General features: G+C 52.1%; 1 protein-coding gene across 10 annotated transcripts in view; it reads left to right on the top strand.

The window, feature by feature from the left end:
* The window catches only part of herc1 (HECT and RLD domain containing E3 ubiquitin protein ligase family member 1), a 48,229-nt gene extending 31,281 nt beyond the window's left edge, over positions 1-16,948 (top strand). For 6 of the 10 annotated variants that reach the window (XM_028015904.1, XM_028015905.1, XM_028015910.1 and 3 more), the window contains exons 42-79: positions 45-161; positions 537-795; positions 863-984; positions 1,067-1,290; positions 1,715-1,983; positions 2,456-2,508; positions 2,590-2,790; positions 3,030-3,204; positions 3,275-3,542; positions 3,952-4,165; positions 4,318-4,577; positions 4,653-4,780; positions 5,327-5,463; positions 5,573-5,773; positions 6,788-6,918; positions 6,988-7,205; positions 7,283-7,403; positions 8,236-8,382; positions 8,454-8,555; positions 8,625-8,798; positions 9,727-10,026; positions 10,101-10,166; positions 10,238-10,363; positions 11,225-11,363; positions 11,445-11,626; positions 11,705-11,860; positions 11,933-12,055; positions 12,133-12,235; positions 12,369-12,538; positions 12,617-12,755; positions 13,006-13,175; positions 13,244-13,413; positions 13,501-13,666; positions 13,760-13,836; positions 14,274-14,526; positions 15,003-15,155; positions 15,232-15,537; positions 16,470-16,948. In XM_028015904.1, the coding sequence (XP_027871705.1) occupies positions 45-161; positions 537-795; positions 863-984; positions 1,067-1,290; positions 1,715-1,983; positions 2,456-2,508; positions 2,590-2,790; positions 3,030-3,204; positions 3,275-3,542; positions 3,952-4,165; positions 4,318-4,577; positions 4,653-4,780; positions 5,327-5,463; positions 5,573-5,773; positions 6,788-6,918; positions 6,988-7,205; positions 7,283-7,403; positions 8,236-8,382; positions 8,454-8,555; positions 8,625-8,798; positions 9,727-10,026; positions 10,101-10,166; positions 10,238-10,363; positions 11,225-11,363; positions 11,445-11,626; positions 11,705-11,860; positions 11,933-12,055; positions 12,133-12,235; positions 12,369-12,538; positions 12,617-12,755; positions 13,006-13,175; positions 13,244-13,413; positions 13,501-13,666; positions 13,760-13,836; positions 14,274-14,526; positions 15,003-15,155; positions 15,232-15,537; positions 16,470-16,655 (6,506 nt within the window). In that variant the 3' untranslated portion in view covers positions 16,656-16,948. Of the gene's footprint in view, positions 1-44; positions 162-536; positions 796-859; positions 985-1,066; positions 1,291-1,714; positions 1,984-2,455; positions 2,509-2,589; positions 2,791-3,029; positions 3,205-3,274; positions 3,543-3,951; positions 4,166-4,317; positions 4,578-4,652; positions 4,781-5,326; positions 5,464-5,572; positions 5,774-6,787; positions 6,919-6,987; positions 7,206-7,282; positions 7,404-8,235; positions 8,383-8,453; positions 8,556-8,624; positions 8,799-9,726; positions 10,027-10,100; positions 10,167-10,237; positions 10,364-11,224; positions 11,364-11,444; positions 11,627-11,704; positions 11,861-11,932; positions 12,056-12,132; positions 12,236-12,368; positions 12,539-12,616; positions 12,756-13,005; positions 13,176-13,243; positions 13,414-13,500; positions 13,667-13,759; positions 13,837-14,273; positions 14,527-15,002; positions 15,156-15,231; positions 15,538-16,469 lie in introns of all 10 variants that reach the window. The other 4 variants (XM_028015913.1, XM_028015912.1, XM_028015906.1 and 1 more) reach the window with 3 other exon arrangements.
* The last annotated feature ends 54 nt before the right edge of the window (positions 16,949-17,002 follow it).

Below are 17,002 nucleotides of genomic sequence, written 5' to 3'. Positions count from 1 at the left end.
CTGGGCACAGAAGAGGAAATGACGGCCATGTTGTCTCCCCTCAGCTCTGTCGGACCCCAGCAGCAGGCTGTCCACGTCGCCGCCGCCGCCAGCCATCGCCGTGCCGCTGCTGGAGATGGGCTTCACGCTGCGCCAGATCTCCAAAGCGCTGGAAGCAACGGGTCAGTCAAAGTCCTAAACACGTATCCACAGATTCAACCTTTTACTGATCTCATGTCCTCTGAGATCGGTATGCATATTTTTTTACAACACTTAATTTTAGGGTTCAAAAATTTATCAGCCAACCAATTCCCTCAGTTTTCCCTCAGTTTTGGGAGATGATTGACTGACGCTGACATGTGAAGCTGATCTCGTCTTAAATTGGAGTTTTTCCTGCATTGTGTGAGAATACGCAGCTGAATGCAGCCGGAACTCCGTCAGCATAGCGTTTAGTGTCCTGTTTTAGCAGAACGCTACGGTAACTGGAAGGCCGGCGGCTCTGACCGCTCTACGCTCTGACCGCTCTACGCTCTGACCGCTCTACGTTCTGACCGCAGGCGCTCGGGGAGAAGCGGACGCCCAGAACATCACGGTGCTCGCCATGTGGATGATCGAACATCCCGGCATGGAGGACGAACGCGACGAGCCGCACACCAGGAGCGATGCGCTGGTCGTCGAAGCCCCTGACTCCGCCTCCTGTCCGGGGGCGACGGCGACCTCGGGGGGCAAGTCCCTGGACCGGAGCCCGTACCTCTGCTGTCCGGGAGACGTGGCCAGCGCCGACGCCTCAGAGCTGGAGGAGGGCTTCAGCGACAGGTAGCGGCGTTTTCAGAGGGGGAGGTTGATGTTTGACCTTTGACCTGAACTTACTGTCATTCTACAGCCCTGAAGGTCTGGAGCAGGACAGCGCAGCGGCATCCAGCTGCACCTCCCTCAGAGGACGTTCCGCCGCCGGCAGGAAGCACCGCTTCGACCTGGCCGCACGCACGCTGCTGGCGCGTGCTGGTGAGAACATCAAACACACCCCGACCTCACGCTGCCGCCGCCCAGCGAATCACCTGTCCCTCTTGTTCCCCTCCCCCTCCAGCCGGTCTGTACCGCTCGGTCCAGGCCCACCACAGCCAGGCCCGGCGGGACGCAGCGGCTCCGCAGCAGCAGGACCCGGGTGCGCTATACGACTTCAACCTGGACGAGGAGCTGGAGATGGACCTGGACGAGGAAACCATGGAGGCCATGTTCGGCCAGGACCTGGCCAGCGACACCGACATTCTGGGAATGTGGATCCCGGAGGTACTGGACTGGCCAACATGGGTGTGTGTGACTTTCTGCTCCAGCCAATGAGCTGCCTCCCCCGGCCCCCTAAACTCACACATGCACGCCGAACCTCCAGAACACTCGCTGCTGATTGGCTGCTGCCTGGCATCCATTGATCCACTCTGCATGAGCGGCCGTTTCCGTCTGAGACAGGCCGCGTGCGTGTGTGTGTGTGTGTGAGAGTTGGGGTGTCTGCGTGTGTGTGAGTTGGGGTGTGTGTGTGTGTGTGTGTGTGTGTGTGTGTGTGTGTGTGTGTGTGTGTGTGAGAGTTGGGGTGTCTGCGTGTGTGTGAGTTGGGGTGTGTGTGTGTGAGTTGGGGTGTCTGTGTGTGTGTGTGAGTTGGGTTGTGTGTGTGTGTGTGTGTGTGTGAGTTGGGGTGTCTGTGTGTGTGTGCTCTGACGTTTGCGTTTCGCCCTCGCAGCACGTGTGTGAGGCCGACGACCGAGACGAGGTGGTGGTGTGTGAGCTGTGTGAGGTCAACGTGGCCAACTTCAACCAGCACATGAAGAAGAGCCACCCCGGCTGCGGGCGCAGTGCCAACCGACAGGGTTACCGTAGCAACGGCTCCTACGTGGACGGCTGGTTCGGCGGGGAGTGCGGCAGCGGGAACCCGTACTACCTGCTGTGTGGCGGCTGCAGGGACAAATACCTGGCCATCAAGAGCAAAGCCAAAGTCCCCGCCGCGGAGAGGTCAGCTTCCTGTGGGCGGGGCCTGTCCTTACCTGTCCTTATGTGTCCTTGTATTTGTCTCTTGTCTGTCTTTCCTTCTGTCTCTTGGTCTCTTTTTTGTCTTGTTTTGTATCTTTTCTTACGAGCTCTTTCTCGTTTTAGTTTGTCCTTCTTTTCCATCTTTTCTTTTCTTGTCTTTCTGTTTTGTGCGTTTCCACCTGAAGATTTTCTTTCATATGATGTAACAGCCAGAGTTTTATCTTCATCGTTTCCTCAGTTTTAGTGATTAATTAAATCCAGTCAGACAGTCCGGTTTTAAACACCTTCAGGATTTTTTCTTCTGCAGAATCAGAGACACGATTGGGTCGGTCCAGTCCGGTCTGGTCCGGTCCAGTCAGGTCTGGTCAGGTCCGGTTTGGTCTGATTTTAGCCTCAGCAGAAGTTCTGTTCCTGGTTCTGTTCTGGACGTTGACCTGGTTGTTTCTGCGTTCAGGTACAAAGGCCAAGCGCCGGACCTGCTGGGGAAGCAGGACAGCGTGTACGAAGGTGAGCCTCAGCAAAGTGTCCAGCCTAGTGAGTCTAGCGGCGGTCTGACCCGGTACCGGTTCTGGTTCTGTCCCGCTGCAGAGGACTGGGACATGCTGGATGTGGACAAAGACGAGAAGCTGACGGGGGAGGAAGAGTTTGAGCTGCTGTCTGGCCCGCTGGGCCTGAGCGAGCGTCGTGTCGTCCCCGAACCCGTCCAGTTCCCCGACAGCGACCCGCTGGGAGCCTCGGTTGCCATGGTGACGGCCACCAACAGCATGGAGGAGACACTGCTGCAGATAGGTAACAGCCGCGGGTGATCTGAGCAGGTTTCACCATTCTGATGTTTCGCTGTTCCGATGTTTTGGTGTTTCTTCGTTCCGAAGTTTTGGCATTCTGAAGTTTTGGCGTTCTGATGTTTCGGCATTCTGATGTTTCGCCGTTCTGATGTTTCGCCGTTCTGGTGTTTCGCCGTTCTGATGTTTCGCCATTCCGATGTTTCGCCGTTCCGATGTTTCGCCGTTCCGATGTTTTGTCTGCAGGCTGCCAGACGTCGGTGGATAAAAGCTCGTCGGGCCGCATGACGCTGGGCGAACAGGCTGCCGCCCTGCAGAACCCCCACGACCGGGTCATGGCGCTCAGGAGGGTGACGGCCGCAGCGCAGGTGCTGCTGGCCCGCACCATGGTGATGAGGGCGTTGTCGCTGCTGTCCGTCAGGTGAGCCGGAGGTCAGCAGGGGTCATCAGAGGTCGGGTTCTGTAGCTCAGGTTGTGTTCCTCTCTTCCAGCGGCTCCAGCTGCAGCCTGGCAGCGGGCCTGGAGTCTCTGGGCCTGACCGACATCAGGACGCTGGTCCGCCTCATGTGCCTGGCGGCGGCGGGCCGGGCCGGCCTCTCTACCGGCCCGGCGGCGGGGGCGGGCCCCTCGGAGCGGCCCCGCGGCACCGCCAAGGCCAGCAAGCCCATTTCCTGCCTGGCCTACCTGAGCACCGCAGTGGGCTGCCTGGCCTCCAACAGCCCCAACGCCGCCAAGCTGCTGGTGCAGCTCTGCACCCAGGTACCGGCAGGTCACAGGAGGTCAGGGGAGATACAGGTCAAAGGTCAATGAGACACAGCAGCTGCCAGGCCGGTGGCCGACAGCACAGACGGAGAGTCAGTGCATCTCTGGAGGTTTATGAAACGATGAGTCAGCAGTAATGCTTCATCCTGGAGCGACATGTTAGCATCGCAGCGCTAACGGTGCAGATTATTCCTTTAATCTGAGCTGTAACCATTAACCAGATGAATTGATTATTGAAATAATCTTTAACTAAATTAATAATCAATTGCTTACTAGAGTACACAGACCAACACAACCAGAACTCAACCAGTGGCAGTTTTACCTTCACCTGATTCAAATTCTGGAACAATTTCCCATTAATAACCTTCTGCATCCAGGTTCAGGCGGTTTCATGTTTGTGTTCCAGAACCTGATCTCTGCAGCTATAGGCATGAACCTGACCACGGTGGACGACCCCATCCAGAGGAAGTTCCTGCCCAGCTTCCTGCGAGGCGTGGCTGAGGAGAACAAGCTCATCACCTCCCCGAACTTTGTGGTGACGCAGGCGCTGGTGGCGCTGCTGGCGGATAAAGGCGCCCGGCTGCGGCCTGTCTACGACAAGGCCGACCTGGAGAAGAGAGGTTTGTAGTTTCTCTGGTTCTGACAGACCAGAATCCGACGGGAACCTACTGGTTCTGGCTCAGAAAGCCTCCTCTGTTTGTTTGCTTCATGGTCTCTGTTGTTCCTCCCTGACTCACCGGGTTTTCTTCACCTTCTGTTCCGTGTCGAGCAGGTCTAACCGCGCATTTATATGCCCATCCTTCCCATAATCCCTCCGCTGTAGGCCCCCTGGAGCTGGCCAACGCTCTGGCGGCCTGCTGCCTGTCCTCCAGGCTCTCCTCCCAGCACCGCCAGTGGGCTGCGCAGCAGCTGGTCCGCACGCTGGCCGCCCACGACCGCGACAACAGCCAGAGCCGGCCGCAGACCTTCGCCGACATGGCGGGGGATCTGCGGAAGTGCTCCTTCATCAAGCTGGAGGCGCACCAGAGCAGGGTCGGTGGCTTCTTCTTATCCTCCTGTAGCAGCGGCCGGCTCTAGTTTGGCTCCTGACTTCTGGTCTTCCCTCAGGTCATCACCTGCAGCTGGTGCAGTAAGAAAGGCCTGCTGGCCACCAGCGGCAGCGACGGGACGGTCCGGGTGTGGAACGTGACGAAGAGCCAGTACACGCTGCAGCAGACCTGCGTCTTCAACAAGGAGTGAGTTCCTCTGTCCCACAAAACTGCCCTGGAGCAGCAAGTGGAAGCAAAGGGTTCATGGTTAGCATAGCGTTAGCATAGGGTTCAAGGTTCAGAGGTGAACACCGCTAAATAGTTAGCTTCACTAACCCTAGAGTGCTAGTCGTAAATATTAATTACGCTAATGTTAAAACGTTATACCAACATAGTAACTTGCAGAAACTAATGCTAAAGCATTAAAGCACTAAATTTCACCAAGTTGACTTTCCCAACATGACGGTGGGATTTGTAGTTTTTATCAGTTTTCAAGAGTTATTGACTTAACATAACCGCCTATAACTTTCTGAGAAGTTACTTGTAAGTTAGTTTTGTCTTATTTCAAGTGTACTGAGATATTTGCACTGGAAATGAGAGGAAAACACTCGGTAAGATTTTATGTTTTTGCAGTGTGAAATCTTTGGTCCGGTGCAGAAATCTGGGCTTTAGAAACGATTTATTTAATCTTTTCTTAGCAGTCAGTCATGGAAGTTGAGCGTCCATCACTGTGTGTCTCTGTCTGTCCTCCAGCGATGGCTCCTCGGAGGATGGGATGTCCGCTCTGGGCTCCCCCAGCGACCCTTGCCTGTCTCCTCTGGCCTGGAGTGTGACTGGAAAGTATCTGGCATCAGCCATGGAGAAAATGGTCAACATCTGGCAAGTTAACGGTAAAGCTCCTGTTTCCTGCTGCTGTTCCCCTCCCATCCTGTAGGGGGAGACATGCAGATGCAGGTTTATGTGTGAAAGCTGGTTCAGATCTGGCTGGTCCTCCTGCAGGCGGTAAAGGCCTGTTGGACGTGCAGCCCCACTGGGTGTCGGCGCTGGCGTGGCCGGAGGAGGAGGCGGAGTCTCTGTGGTGCGGCGAGCCCAAAGACATGCTGCTGGTGGGCCGGATGGACGGGTCGCTGGGCCTCATTGAGGTTCTGGACGCCTGCGACATGCACTGCAGCGAGCTGGAGCACTGCTACAGGAAAGACGGTAGGAACGATGCGACCTGAACCGGATATTTCCATGTTCCATGTGTCGCCCCCCAGTGGCCGTCTGAACGACGGATCAGATTTTTGAATGCATCACAGGCCAGTTATATGTGGAAAGTTTGAAAAACTGAAATAAACAGTAATTAATGGGGAAAAACTACATCTAACTGGAACTGTGTTGTACGTTTATAAAGCTAACTAGAACATATTGAAATTATAGAAGTAATATTCTTTGTTTTCCTTTTTAATAGCCTTTTGATGTGATGTGGATAAATCATGGCGCCCCATAATCCTGGCGGCTATGCTATGCTAGGCAACAAAATGGAAACAGCAACAGTTGGGAGGAAACGTCAGTCAGTTGATGTTCAACAATAATTGAATAATTTTTTGGAAAATTGTATCTTTTATGAAGTATTCAGAACCAAATCAATATAAACATAATCGCAATAAAATACTTTGACTTTTTGAATTCTCTACATAAAATTAACCAAACTATTAAAAACAACTAAAACTCCTACTGTAACTAATAAAAACTAAACAATATTTAATTAATAATAACTTACAAAAACTAGCAAACAGACTCTAAAACCTAATTAAAACTAACCGAACCAGGCAAACAAAAAATTAAATGAAACTAAACTATAATTAAAATCCCCAAACTCTCCTCATCTTGTTCTGACTCGGATAATTATCACATTTTGCCCCATGTGACCTGAATCTGCCGCTGATTCTCGACAGACGTCACTTCAACAACAAAACCAGCAACATGGCGGACGGCAACTTTAAAATCAAGATGCGCTCCACCATTAGCCTCCATGTTTACTCCCACTGAGCATGCTCAGTAGATGTGATGTTACTGCGCCCTCTGCTGGGCCTGCAGGAAACTTTTAGGTTGTTTCACCCAGGAGATCACAAACAAGTTGCATCTATCTAGAAATGTGGAAAAAGAATCAGATTTCAGGATAAATCTGAACATCAGGCCCTGCAGCCTGAGCATGTGAGTGTCGCCCCCCAGTGGCCGTGATGCACATCGCCTGGTACAGCGAGGACCGTCCGTTCGCCGTGGGATACGCCGACGGAAAACTGCTGATCGGATCCAAGGAGCCGCTGGAGAAAGGAGCCGTGGTCGTGATCGACGCTCACAAGGTAACCAGGCCATCCGGACCCGACCAGAACCTTTCCTCCTGCCGGCGCTCATGGCGGTCTGTCCCTCAGGAGTCCGTCAGCAGCATGAAGTGGAGCCCCAACGGCCAGATCCTACTGACCTGCGCCAAGGAGGAGACGGTGAAGCTGTGGGCCGCCCCGGACCGGGACTCGGGTTCGGGTTCCGGCTGGTGCTGCCTGCAGAGCCTGCGCCACGCCTCCCTGGTGAACGGCGTGGCGTGGTACGGCCTGCCGGGCCGCGGACCCAGACCGCTCAGCATGCTCGCCATGTAAGTGCTCAGCTGCAGCCGGGCCGACCCGAACGGTTCCAGTTCTCCTCCTGAACGGCTAACTGCTTGTCTTCCAGATGCTGCCAGAACGGCCTGGTGTCGGTCTGGACCGTTCCTCAGGAAATCTGCCACTTCCCAGAATCCTCCCAGTGCGACTCAGAGACGCTGTGGGAGAACGACGCCAAACCCAAACTACTGGTAACGCAAGATTCACCTCTGGCCATCGCAGCTGAACATAAAGATTTCTCCTTCAATGAAACATTTATTTTGTTCAAATCAGATCAAAAACTAGCAAATCTACAAGAGAAGAAGAAAATGTCTCGCATAAATCTGGATTTATCGATTGTTTTTGTAAAAAAAAATTAGCAATCAAAATTACAGATTTTCTTTTTTATGCTCCTTTAGATATATTTACAAGGAATGTTGAGATATTTGTGACGATAAATGTGAGTTTTAGTTTCCTTCCATTGTGATCAGTGTAGAAGTAAGAAATACTGCCACCTGCAGGAAGAAGGTAGCATTTCTTAAAGTTCTTGATCATTTTTGCTGAAAATTTAAAAAATAAATTCACAATTGTGTGTTAGCAAAAATAAAAAATTAAAAGCAAATGATTTTGTGTGAATTTCCACGAAAAACTGGAGGTACTGAAAAGTTCAAGTTAAAAGTTTAAACTAGTGGCGTCCAAATACCTGCAGGTGTCAAGTTTAGTTTAGAAAAACGACAAAAATGTTTAATTTTGTTTTGTTTTGCTGTTGAGCATTAAAATATTTGCAATATTTTAATGAAAGAAGCCAGGTGTTTGTAAAAGGATCATGTGTAAATCCTTGTAGATCCAAAATGTTTTTAAATGCAAAGCATGCAGTAAATTCTTGATTTAAAAAAGTATTTTTTTGTTTCTTCATTAGACTCGATCGGGAAGTTTTTCTTTCCTAAAATCTTTTTGACAGTAATGGCTGATGATTCAGAGGTATGCGGTCATATTCTCCATCAGCTTCAGATCAAATGAGACATTTGGATGGTTCTGTTGCAGTCGCCGCGTTGGGCTGAGGACGGCGCCGTGTGCGTCCTCCAGCTGAAGGGACACATAACGCCGGTCCGGACGCTGGCCTTCAGCCCCGACGGCCTGGCGCTGGCCTCCGGCGGCGTCGGCGGCCTCATGAACATCTGGTCTCTGCGGGTAAGAGGCGAACATCTGGACCGACCCGACTTCTTCCCTCCTGGACTCACTGTTTGCTTCCTGTCCGACAGGACGGATCCGTCCTGCAGACCATCGTCGCCGGATCCGGAGCCATCCAGAACATCGTCTGGATCCCAGACGTGGGCGTGGCCGTCTGCTCCAACAGGTCAAAGGTTAGACATCGGACTCTTTCTGTTCCTCCTGGTCTCCGTCGCCTTTCTCTGAGTGTGTCCCATCTCCAGGACGTTCTGGTCGTTAACTGCTCCAAAGAGTTCATGGCATCCAACCACGTGCTGGCGACGTGCCGCTCGGCGCTGAAGCGGCAAGGCGTGGTCGGCCTCAACGCGGCGCCCTGCATGAGGGCGTTCCTGGAGCGGCTGCCGGTGATGCTGCAGGAGCAGTACGCCTACGAGAAGGTAGGCTGAGAGACGTGTCGCCATGGAAACCACTCCTCAGGCAATATCATTCTTTATTGATTAGATTGTTGTTTTACTTTTTAATCCTGCCAAACTGACCGTTTTATCCATACTTTTTATTCACGCCGTTGGTTTTTATTTTTAAGCAGTTATGAACCAAAACCTTAAAGCTGCAGTACTTAACTTTATTAAAATATGTTTTTTACGGGGCGTGCTGTGGTGGCGCAGCGGGTTAGCACGCCCCACGTTTGGGGGCCTTAGTCCTCGACACGGACATCGTGGGTTCAACTCCCGGTCCCGACGACCTTTACCGCATGTCTTCCCCCCTCTCCTCGCCCTCCTTCCTGTCTGCCTACTGTGGAAAAAATACGAGCCGCTAGCGCCGCGAAAACTGTTCGGAGAAAAAATATATATATATGTTTTTTACATATTAGTTTAAACTGTAATCAGTTTAATACGAGACAGATAATCTGTGAACAGATTCATCTCTCCCTGAGCAAAAACAACCAAACAAAAAAATATATATTTAATAAAAGTTACAACCTGCAGCTTTAACCTGCTGCTGCGCAGGTGTTACTCTATAAGGTGTTGCTAGGCAACCAGAGAGTTAGAGAGGTGATGCTACCCAGCTAACTTAGCTAGGTAGCATCACCTGGGTAGTGAGATGTTGAGCGGCTAAAGCCTTCCTCTGCCTACATCTCCCAGAATGCCGTTCGGTTCTTGACCGGAGTTCAGTGAATATTCTATCGGACGTTTTATCTGTCGATATTGATCAGGTGTCTATTATGATGTTTACTGTTATTGATTTATTGTCCGGCCCTCTGAGGCGGTTCTGAAACTGAGACGGGTCGGCCCAAACCCCCTGGTCCGTCCCTGGTTTCTGTAAACAGGAAGTGGATTTTCTGATGGCATGTTTGTTTCCCTGCAGCCTCATGTGGTTTGTGGCGAGCAGCTGGTCCACAGCCCCTACATGCAGTGCCTGGCGTCGCTGGCGGTTGGCCTCCACCTGGACCAGCTCCTGTGCCGCCCGCCTGCCCCGCCCCACCTCCGCCGCTGTCCTCCAGAGTCCGGTACCGCCGTCTGGAGCGCCAGCGAGTGGGCGTGGCTCGACTGCTTCTCCACCACCGTCAAGGCGGCCGAGGCCCTCGCCCGCGGCGCCACGTTCCCGGACTCCTTCTGCGTTCCTGACCTGGAGCCGGTGCCCAAGGAGGAGATGGCTCTGGTGATGGTGAGAGGCAGTGGCGGCGGCGGCGGTCTGACCGGCAGCTCTGCGGCTCACACTAACACTCCGTCTGTTTCCAGGACAACGGGAAGTGGGCGGCCGGGATGGACGAGCAGATCATGTCCTGGGCCACGTCCAGGCCGGAGGTAGATCCAGACCCGCCTCCTGGAGTCGTCTGAGGGCCCGACCCGTCTCACCTGTGTTTGTTTGTTTCCAGGACTGGCACCTCGGGGGGAGGTGTGACGTCTTCCTGTGGGGAGCGGGTCGGCACGGCCAGCTGGCCGAGGCCGGCAGGAACATCCTGGTTCCGACCACCGCCCCGTCCTTCTCACAGGCCCAGCAGGTCTGAAGACACACCAGCAACCGCTAACTCACATGCTAGCTGCACTAAGCCTAAAGCATTAATCAGAATCAGTGCTTTAGGGTTAAGCTAATGCTAGTGTGACCAAACGTCCGTATTTCACATCCTGTCCTGGGCGTCCCGGGTTTTTTTTAGAAAGTGAGGAAATGTCCTGTTTTTTCAATTTCCTTCATTGGACCATTAAATTTACAGGCACTAGGGCCCGGCGCTGCGTGTGACGTAATCCCTGAGCCGCGTCAGTGCGGGCAGCCATGTTCTTAATCAGAAGATAGATAGCGTTGCTCTCAGTAGCCAACAACATGGCAAAGCGCAAATGTACGGAGTTTCCCCGCTTTTAGAGCCCCCCCCCCTCCAGGTTGTCCTGGTTTTCCCAAATTAAAATATGGTCACCCTAGCTAATGCTAAATTGTTGCACCATCACAACATTGAGCAGTAGCTAATGCTAATCCTACATGACATCATATGTACTTGTAGCTACCGCTAAATTGCTACACCAGCAGCATTTAGCAGGGACTAGCACTAAATTGTGAAACTAAAACAGTATTTAGCAGTAGCATATGCTAAAGAGTTCTACAAACACACTGCTTAGCAGTAGCTAATATTGAAGCGCTACACCAACATGCTATGCAGCTAAAAAATGAGCGAACATGAGGAGACGAAGGGAAACGGCTGAAAAAAATAATTAGAATTTATCTGAAAATTTTCTTTAGGTGTCACTAAATCCGCTCAACGTTTTCAAGGTTAGCGAAAGGTATTAACAGAAAATAAGCTGCACAATTAGCGCATTAGTGGATGTGTCTCCCACTGGATTAGCCTGAACCTGATCAGCTGTTGGTTCTGCAGGTGGTTTGTGGTCAGAACTGCACCTTTGTGATCCAGCCCAACGGGTCGGTGTTGGCCTGTGGAGAGGGCAGCTACGGCCGCCTGGGACAGGGGAACTCCGACGACCTGCACGTCCTCACCATCATCTCCGCTCTGCAAGGTGAGCCGTCCCCCAGTGACCAGAACCGGTTTGGACACTAGAACCATCCAGAACACCAGTGGTTTGGTTTTCCCCCTCCAGGATTCGTGGTGACCCAGCTGGTGACGTCGTGCGGCAGCGACGGCCACTCCATGGCTCTGACGGAGAGCGGCGAGGTCTTCAGCTGGGGGGACGGCGACTACGGCAAGCTGGGCCACGGCAACAGTGACCGCCAGCGGCGACCGCGGCAGATCGAAGCGCTGCAGGGAGAGGAGGTGGTCCAGGTGGGTCCGTCTGCAGGAACCGCTGCATTTGAACCGCGGGTTCTTCTGCTCTTGGTCCTCACGCTCTCTGCCCTGCAGATGTCGTGTGGATTCAAACACTCTGCGGTGGTGACGGCCGATGGGAAGCTTTTCACCTTCGGGAACGGAGATTACGGCCGACTGGGGCTGGGAAACACGTCCAACAAGAAGCTTCCGGAGAAGGTGACGGCTCTGGAGGGTTACCAAGTGGGACAGGTGAGCGATCCCCATCAGCCAAGTTCTGATGGACAGAGGACGTTAGCCGCTCAAGCTGTTGGTTCTCCTCAGGTGGCCTGCGGTCTGAACCACACGCTGGTCGTCTCTGCGGACGGAAGCATGGTGTGGGCCTTCGGTGACGGAGACTATGGGAAACTGGGACTCGGGAACTCGACGGCCAAGTCTTCTCCCCAGGTAGGATTGGGCTGAAGAGGGACGAGCTGAGCTGAGCTGTTTGGTTTGTAACTCTGGTGCTGTCTCTAACTCCGCAGAAAGTGGACATCCTCTGTGGGACGGGGATCCAGAAGGTGGCCTGTGGGACGCAGTTCTCCGTGGCTTTAACCAAAGACGGCAAAGTTTACACGTTCGGCCAAGGTCACCTCCATGTTCCTGATCTGTCTGCTCTAAGATCCTCATAATAACAATAATAATAATTATAATAATAATAATTATAATAATAATCGCTTAGTGTTTCTAATGTTGAGATGTTTTCTTGCGTCCCGTTAAGACCGGCTGATCGGACTCCCAGAAGGCCGAGCTCGGAACCACAACCGGCCCCAGCAGGTTCCGGCGCTGTCGGGGAACAACATTCAGGACGTGGCGGTCGGCGCCGAGCACACGCTGGTTCTGTCCTCCACCGGAGACGTCTACGCCTGGGGCAGCAACTCGGAGGGACAGGTAACCCACGGCCCGACCGGACCGACCCAACCGGGTCCACAGGTCCGGTCCTGACCCGCTCTGTTCCCGATCCCGCAGCTGGGTCTGGGCCACACCAACCACGTCAGAGAGCCCACGCTGGTGACGGCGCTGCAGGGCAAGAACATCAACCAGATCTCGGCTGGACGCTGCCACAGCGGCGCCTGGACGGCGCCCTGCGTGCCGCCGCGCGCGCCAGGTAGGCCCGGTTCTGAACCACCGGTCCGGTTCTTGCTCTTCTGTTCAGTCCTAATTAAGTAATGAGTTATTGGACCTTAAAATAAGCCACGTGGTTCTGGTCAGACCCAGAGCCGGCCCTAAGCAAAGCGAGCTGAGCAGCTGCTTATGGGCCAAATCTTCACTGTAGATCTGGAATGTTGTTAAATAAATCCAGAATCTCCTCAGCCTCCATCTTTTCTCCTCCTCCTCCTTGTCTTCGTCGCCTTCAGGCTCGTCGGTTCCGCTCCAGCTGGGCCTCCCGGTGGCGGTTCCGCCTCAGTACAGCGGGCTGAAGGAGGTCAGCATGGAGGCGGTGAGGACGCGGCTCCGCCTCCTCTACCATTTCTCTGACCTCATGTACTCGTCGTGGCGGCTGCTGAACCTCAGCCCCAACAACCAGGTGAGATCAGAACCGCAGCAGAACCTCCAGAACCCAGCCGGCCGTCCTCACTGCCTGTTTTTCCGCAGAGCTGCACCTCCCACTACAACGCCGGGACCTGGGGCATTGTTCAGGGCCAGCTGCGCCCCCTGCTGGCCCCCCGGGTCTACACGCTGCCCATGGTGCGCTCCATCGGGAAGACCATGGTTCAGGGCAAGAACTACGGCCCGCAAATCACCGTCAAGCGGATCTCCACCCGGTCAGTGACCCGCCCGCTTTGTAAACCCACTTTAGAGTGCAGAACCCGACTGACGCTCAGGTTCCTCTCTCCTCCTCGGCTCCCCAGCGGCCGGAAGTGCAAACCGATCTTCGTCCAGATCGCCCGGCAGGTGGTGAAGCTGAACGCCTCCGATCTGCGGCTGCCGTCCCGCGCCTGGAAGGTCAAGCTGGTGGGCGAGGGGGCGGACGACGCTGGCGGCGTGTTTGATGACACCATCACCGAGATGTGCCAGGTATTCCCAGCTCTGAGCTTCCCTCACCGACTCCAGGAGTTTCCTGGAGTTTCCAGGAGTTTCCAGGCGACTGATGGTGGGAATGTTTTGCAGGAGCTGGAGACGGGTGTGGTGGACCTGCTGATCCCCTCCCCTAACGCCACCGCAGAGGTTGGCTACAACAGAGACAGGTGAGCAGCATGAAAGCTGTAAAATCCTGCCGTCAGTGAACTCACCTCATGGTTGTCAGAGTGATTGAAATGAAATGATCAAAAACGAAGCCACTAGAAAGTAATAAGCATCACCTGACGAGGAACGACATTTTGCTCCATTTGTGTTCAGTTCAGGTTTACTAGATAAAAATCCTGTGAATTTTGTTTAATTCATAAGAAAAATCTGAGCTGCGTTGGAATTAAAACACAGTAAATTATGATAAATAATATTAAAGCTTTATGGCCTGACTGCTCCCAAAACCATCACGAGGACATTTTTGGACAACAGATTCAGAGATTTGTTTCTGCATCTGTAAAAAGAAAATAATGTTTCTGCAAAAGTTGAGTTAGAAGATGACTCTAATCTGTTATCAGTATTGCAGCTGCATCGATCTAATCTTCTTGTTTTCCTCCAGGTTCCTGTTCAACCCGTCCGCCTGCCTGTACGAGCACATGATCCAGTTCAAGTTCCTGGGCATCCTGATGGGTGTGGCGGTGCGCACCAAGAAGCCGCTGGACCTGCACCTGGCGCCGTTGGTATGGAAACAGCTGTGCTGCATCCCGCTGCAGCTGGAGGACCTGGAGGAGGTGGACCTGCTGTACGTCCAGACGCTGAAGAGCATCCTGCACATCGAGGACAGCGGCATCACCGAGGACAGCTTCCATGAGGTGGGACAGCCTGTTCTGACCCGGTTCTGATCGGAGAACACTTTGCACAAGTTGGGGACCGGGACCCGGACGGGCTGGGACCGGCCGTTCTGATCCGAGTTAGAATAGAATACCTTTATTCTTCCTCCAGTGCAGCCTGTCAACAGACGGTTCCTCAGGCTGCAGCACATCTACGTACAAATTAAAAGTTTAGATAATAATCTCCCAACTTTTAATGGACTTTTTACAGACTTGTATCTATTCCTGTGTATTTGGAAGTTCTGACCTGTGGAATCATTTTCCTTGATTTACACAAGTTGTTTTGGCTCAAATCGAAATGAACGTTTCCAGGATCCTTAAACACCACCTGGGTCTGTGGAAACTTGGGTAGTAAACACCAGAACCGGCCTGTTGGTGGCGCTCCAGCTGCTGCTGTTGGTCTGTCAGGCCCGCTCAGGTTGGTTCTGTTAAGCCCGGTTCTGCTGGTTCTGTTCCAGATGATACCTCTGGACTCGTTCGTGGGTCAGAGCGCGGACGGGAAGATGGTTCCCATAATTCCCGGCGGAGGCAGCATCCCGCTCTCCTTCTCCAACAGGAAGGAGTACGTGGAGCGGGCCGTCGAGTACCGGCTACACGAGATCGACCGACAGGTAAACGGAGTCCGGTGGGACCGGAACTGGAACCGGAACCGCTCACTAACCCGTCCATCCTCCTCCCGTCCGCCAGGTGGCGGCGGTGCGTGAGGGCATGTCGTGGATCGTGCCGGTGCCGCTGCTGTCACTGCTGACGGCGCGGCAGCTGGAGCAGATGGTATGCGGCATGCCGGAGATCTGCTGCGAGGTTCTGAAGAAGGTGGTCCGGTACCGGGAGGTGGACGAGCAGCACGCGCTGGTCCAGTGGTTCTGGCAGACCCTGGAGGAGTTCTCCAACGAGGAGCGCGTCCTCTTCATGCGCTTCGTCTCCGGGCGCTCCCGGCTGCCCGCCAACACCGCCGACATCTCACAGCGGTTCCAGATCATGAAGGTGGACCGGGTGAGTGGACCGACCCAAACCGACTGAGACAACTTTCCACATTCCTCACTGCAGTTGACCCGGTTCTGCTCAGAAAGAAACAGAACTAGCTTCTGGCCCACTTAGCAAACCCAGAGATGATGCTACAAAACCCAAACGATTAATCGATTAGTAAAATAATCGTCAACTAATTTAGTCATCGATTAATCGTCAGCTGGACCAGAGAGAAACAAATCAGAGCAGCAATTAAACCCAAACTGCACAAAATATTAATGCTGTCAATCGATTAAAACATTAATCAATCAAACGCTGTGATTAATGACTGACAGGAAGATGAGAACGGCAAAGAACATTTCACTAAATTATTCAGTTATATTTTATCAGATACAACAGCATATTACAGCCATTACAGACAGAAAAAAGACTAAATTTCTACAAAAAAACTCCAAAATTCACAGAAAAAACTTTGAGATTTCTGACTTTGAAGTCAAAATTTTAAGATTTTTTCAAACAGAAATTTACAAAATATTTTCTTGTGGGTTTTTCTAGTAAATCTTTAGATTTTTCAAAGTCAGAAAATTGAAGTTGAAAATTTGATTATAAATTATATTCTCTAATCATAGAACAGAAAAAGTGTGAGCGTACTCTGGAGGTGGTAGATAAAAAAAAGGAGTAAATTTCAGCCAAAATCTCAGAAATCTTTAGATTTCTTTAGATTTTTCCTTTCCATCATCTTCAAAGGCCTTTACTAGATCATCATAAAAAACTGATTACATTTTTAAAATTATAGATAGAATAAACATTTTTTATTAAAAATTATTTTAGCATATTTTTAATTTTATTTGTCAAATTCAGTTGAATTGGACTTCATAGTGACTAGTCAGAACGCCAGCAGTTAGACGGACGGACAGACGCCTGTATTCTCTCTGCTGACGCTCTCTGTTCCTCCTCAGCCGTACGACAGCCTCCCCACCTCCCAGACCTGCTTCTTCCAGCTGCGCCTGCCGCCGTACTCCAGCCAGGTCGTCATGGCCGAGCGGCTGCGCTACGCCATCAACAACTGCCGCTCCATCGACATGGACAACTACATGCTCTCCCGCAACGTGGACAACGCCGAGGGCTCCGACACGGACTACTGATGCTTCCACGCGACCGCAAACTCTTTTACATCCGTTTTATTTCTCTAATATCGACACAACCTTCATTTCTCTCTGTGGTTTATTAGTTTTTATCATGGAAATCCACAGGAAGTGTGTTAATTCTGGTTTCCTCCCACAGAGCTATTTGGAAACGTGTACAGAATATCTCGATAAAGATTGTACATTGTGTAAAATGCTTCATTAGGAAAATGTTTTGCATTGTATCCATATTTATTGTTTTCATTGGCGGCAGCGAGTTTCCCAAAGCAAACAAAATAAAAAAACTATAAAAATGCTGCAGAACTGATCTGTTGAAATATGGAACCTCTATGGAAAGCAAAAATTAA

Source organism: Xiphophorus couchianus, chromosome 4 (assembly GCF_001444195.1).
Source record: "Xiphophorus couchianus chromosome 4, X_couchianus-1.0, whole genome shotgun sequence".
Lineage (NCBI taxonomy): Eukaryota > Metazoa > Chordata > Actinopteri > Cyprinodontiformes > Poeciliidae > Xiphophorus > Xiphophorus couchianus.
The sequence above is the reverse complement of the archived record's forward strand: the minus strand, read 5'-3'. Positions and strand labels throughout refer to the sequence as shown.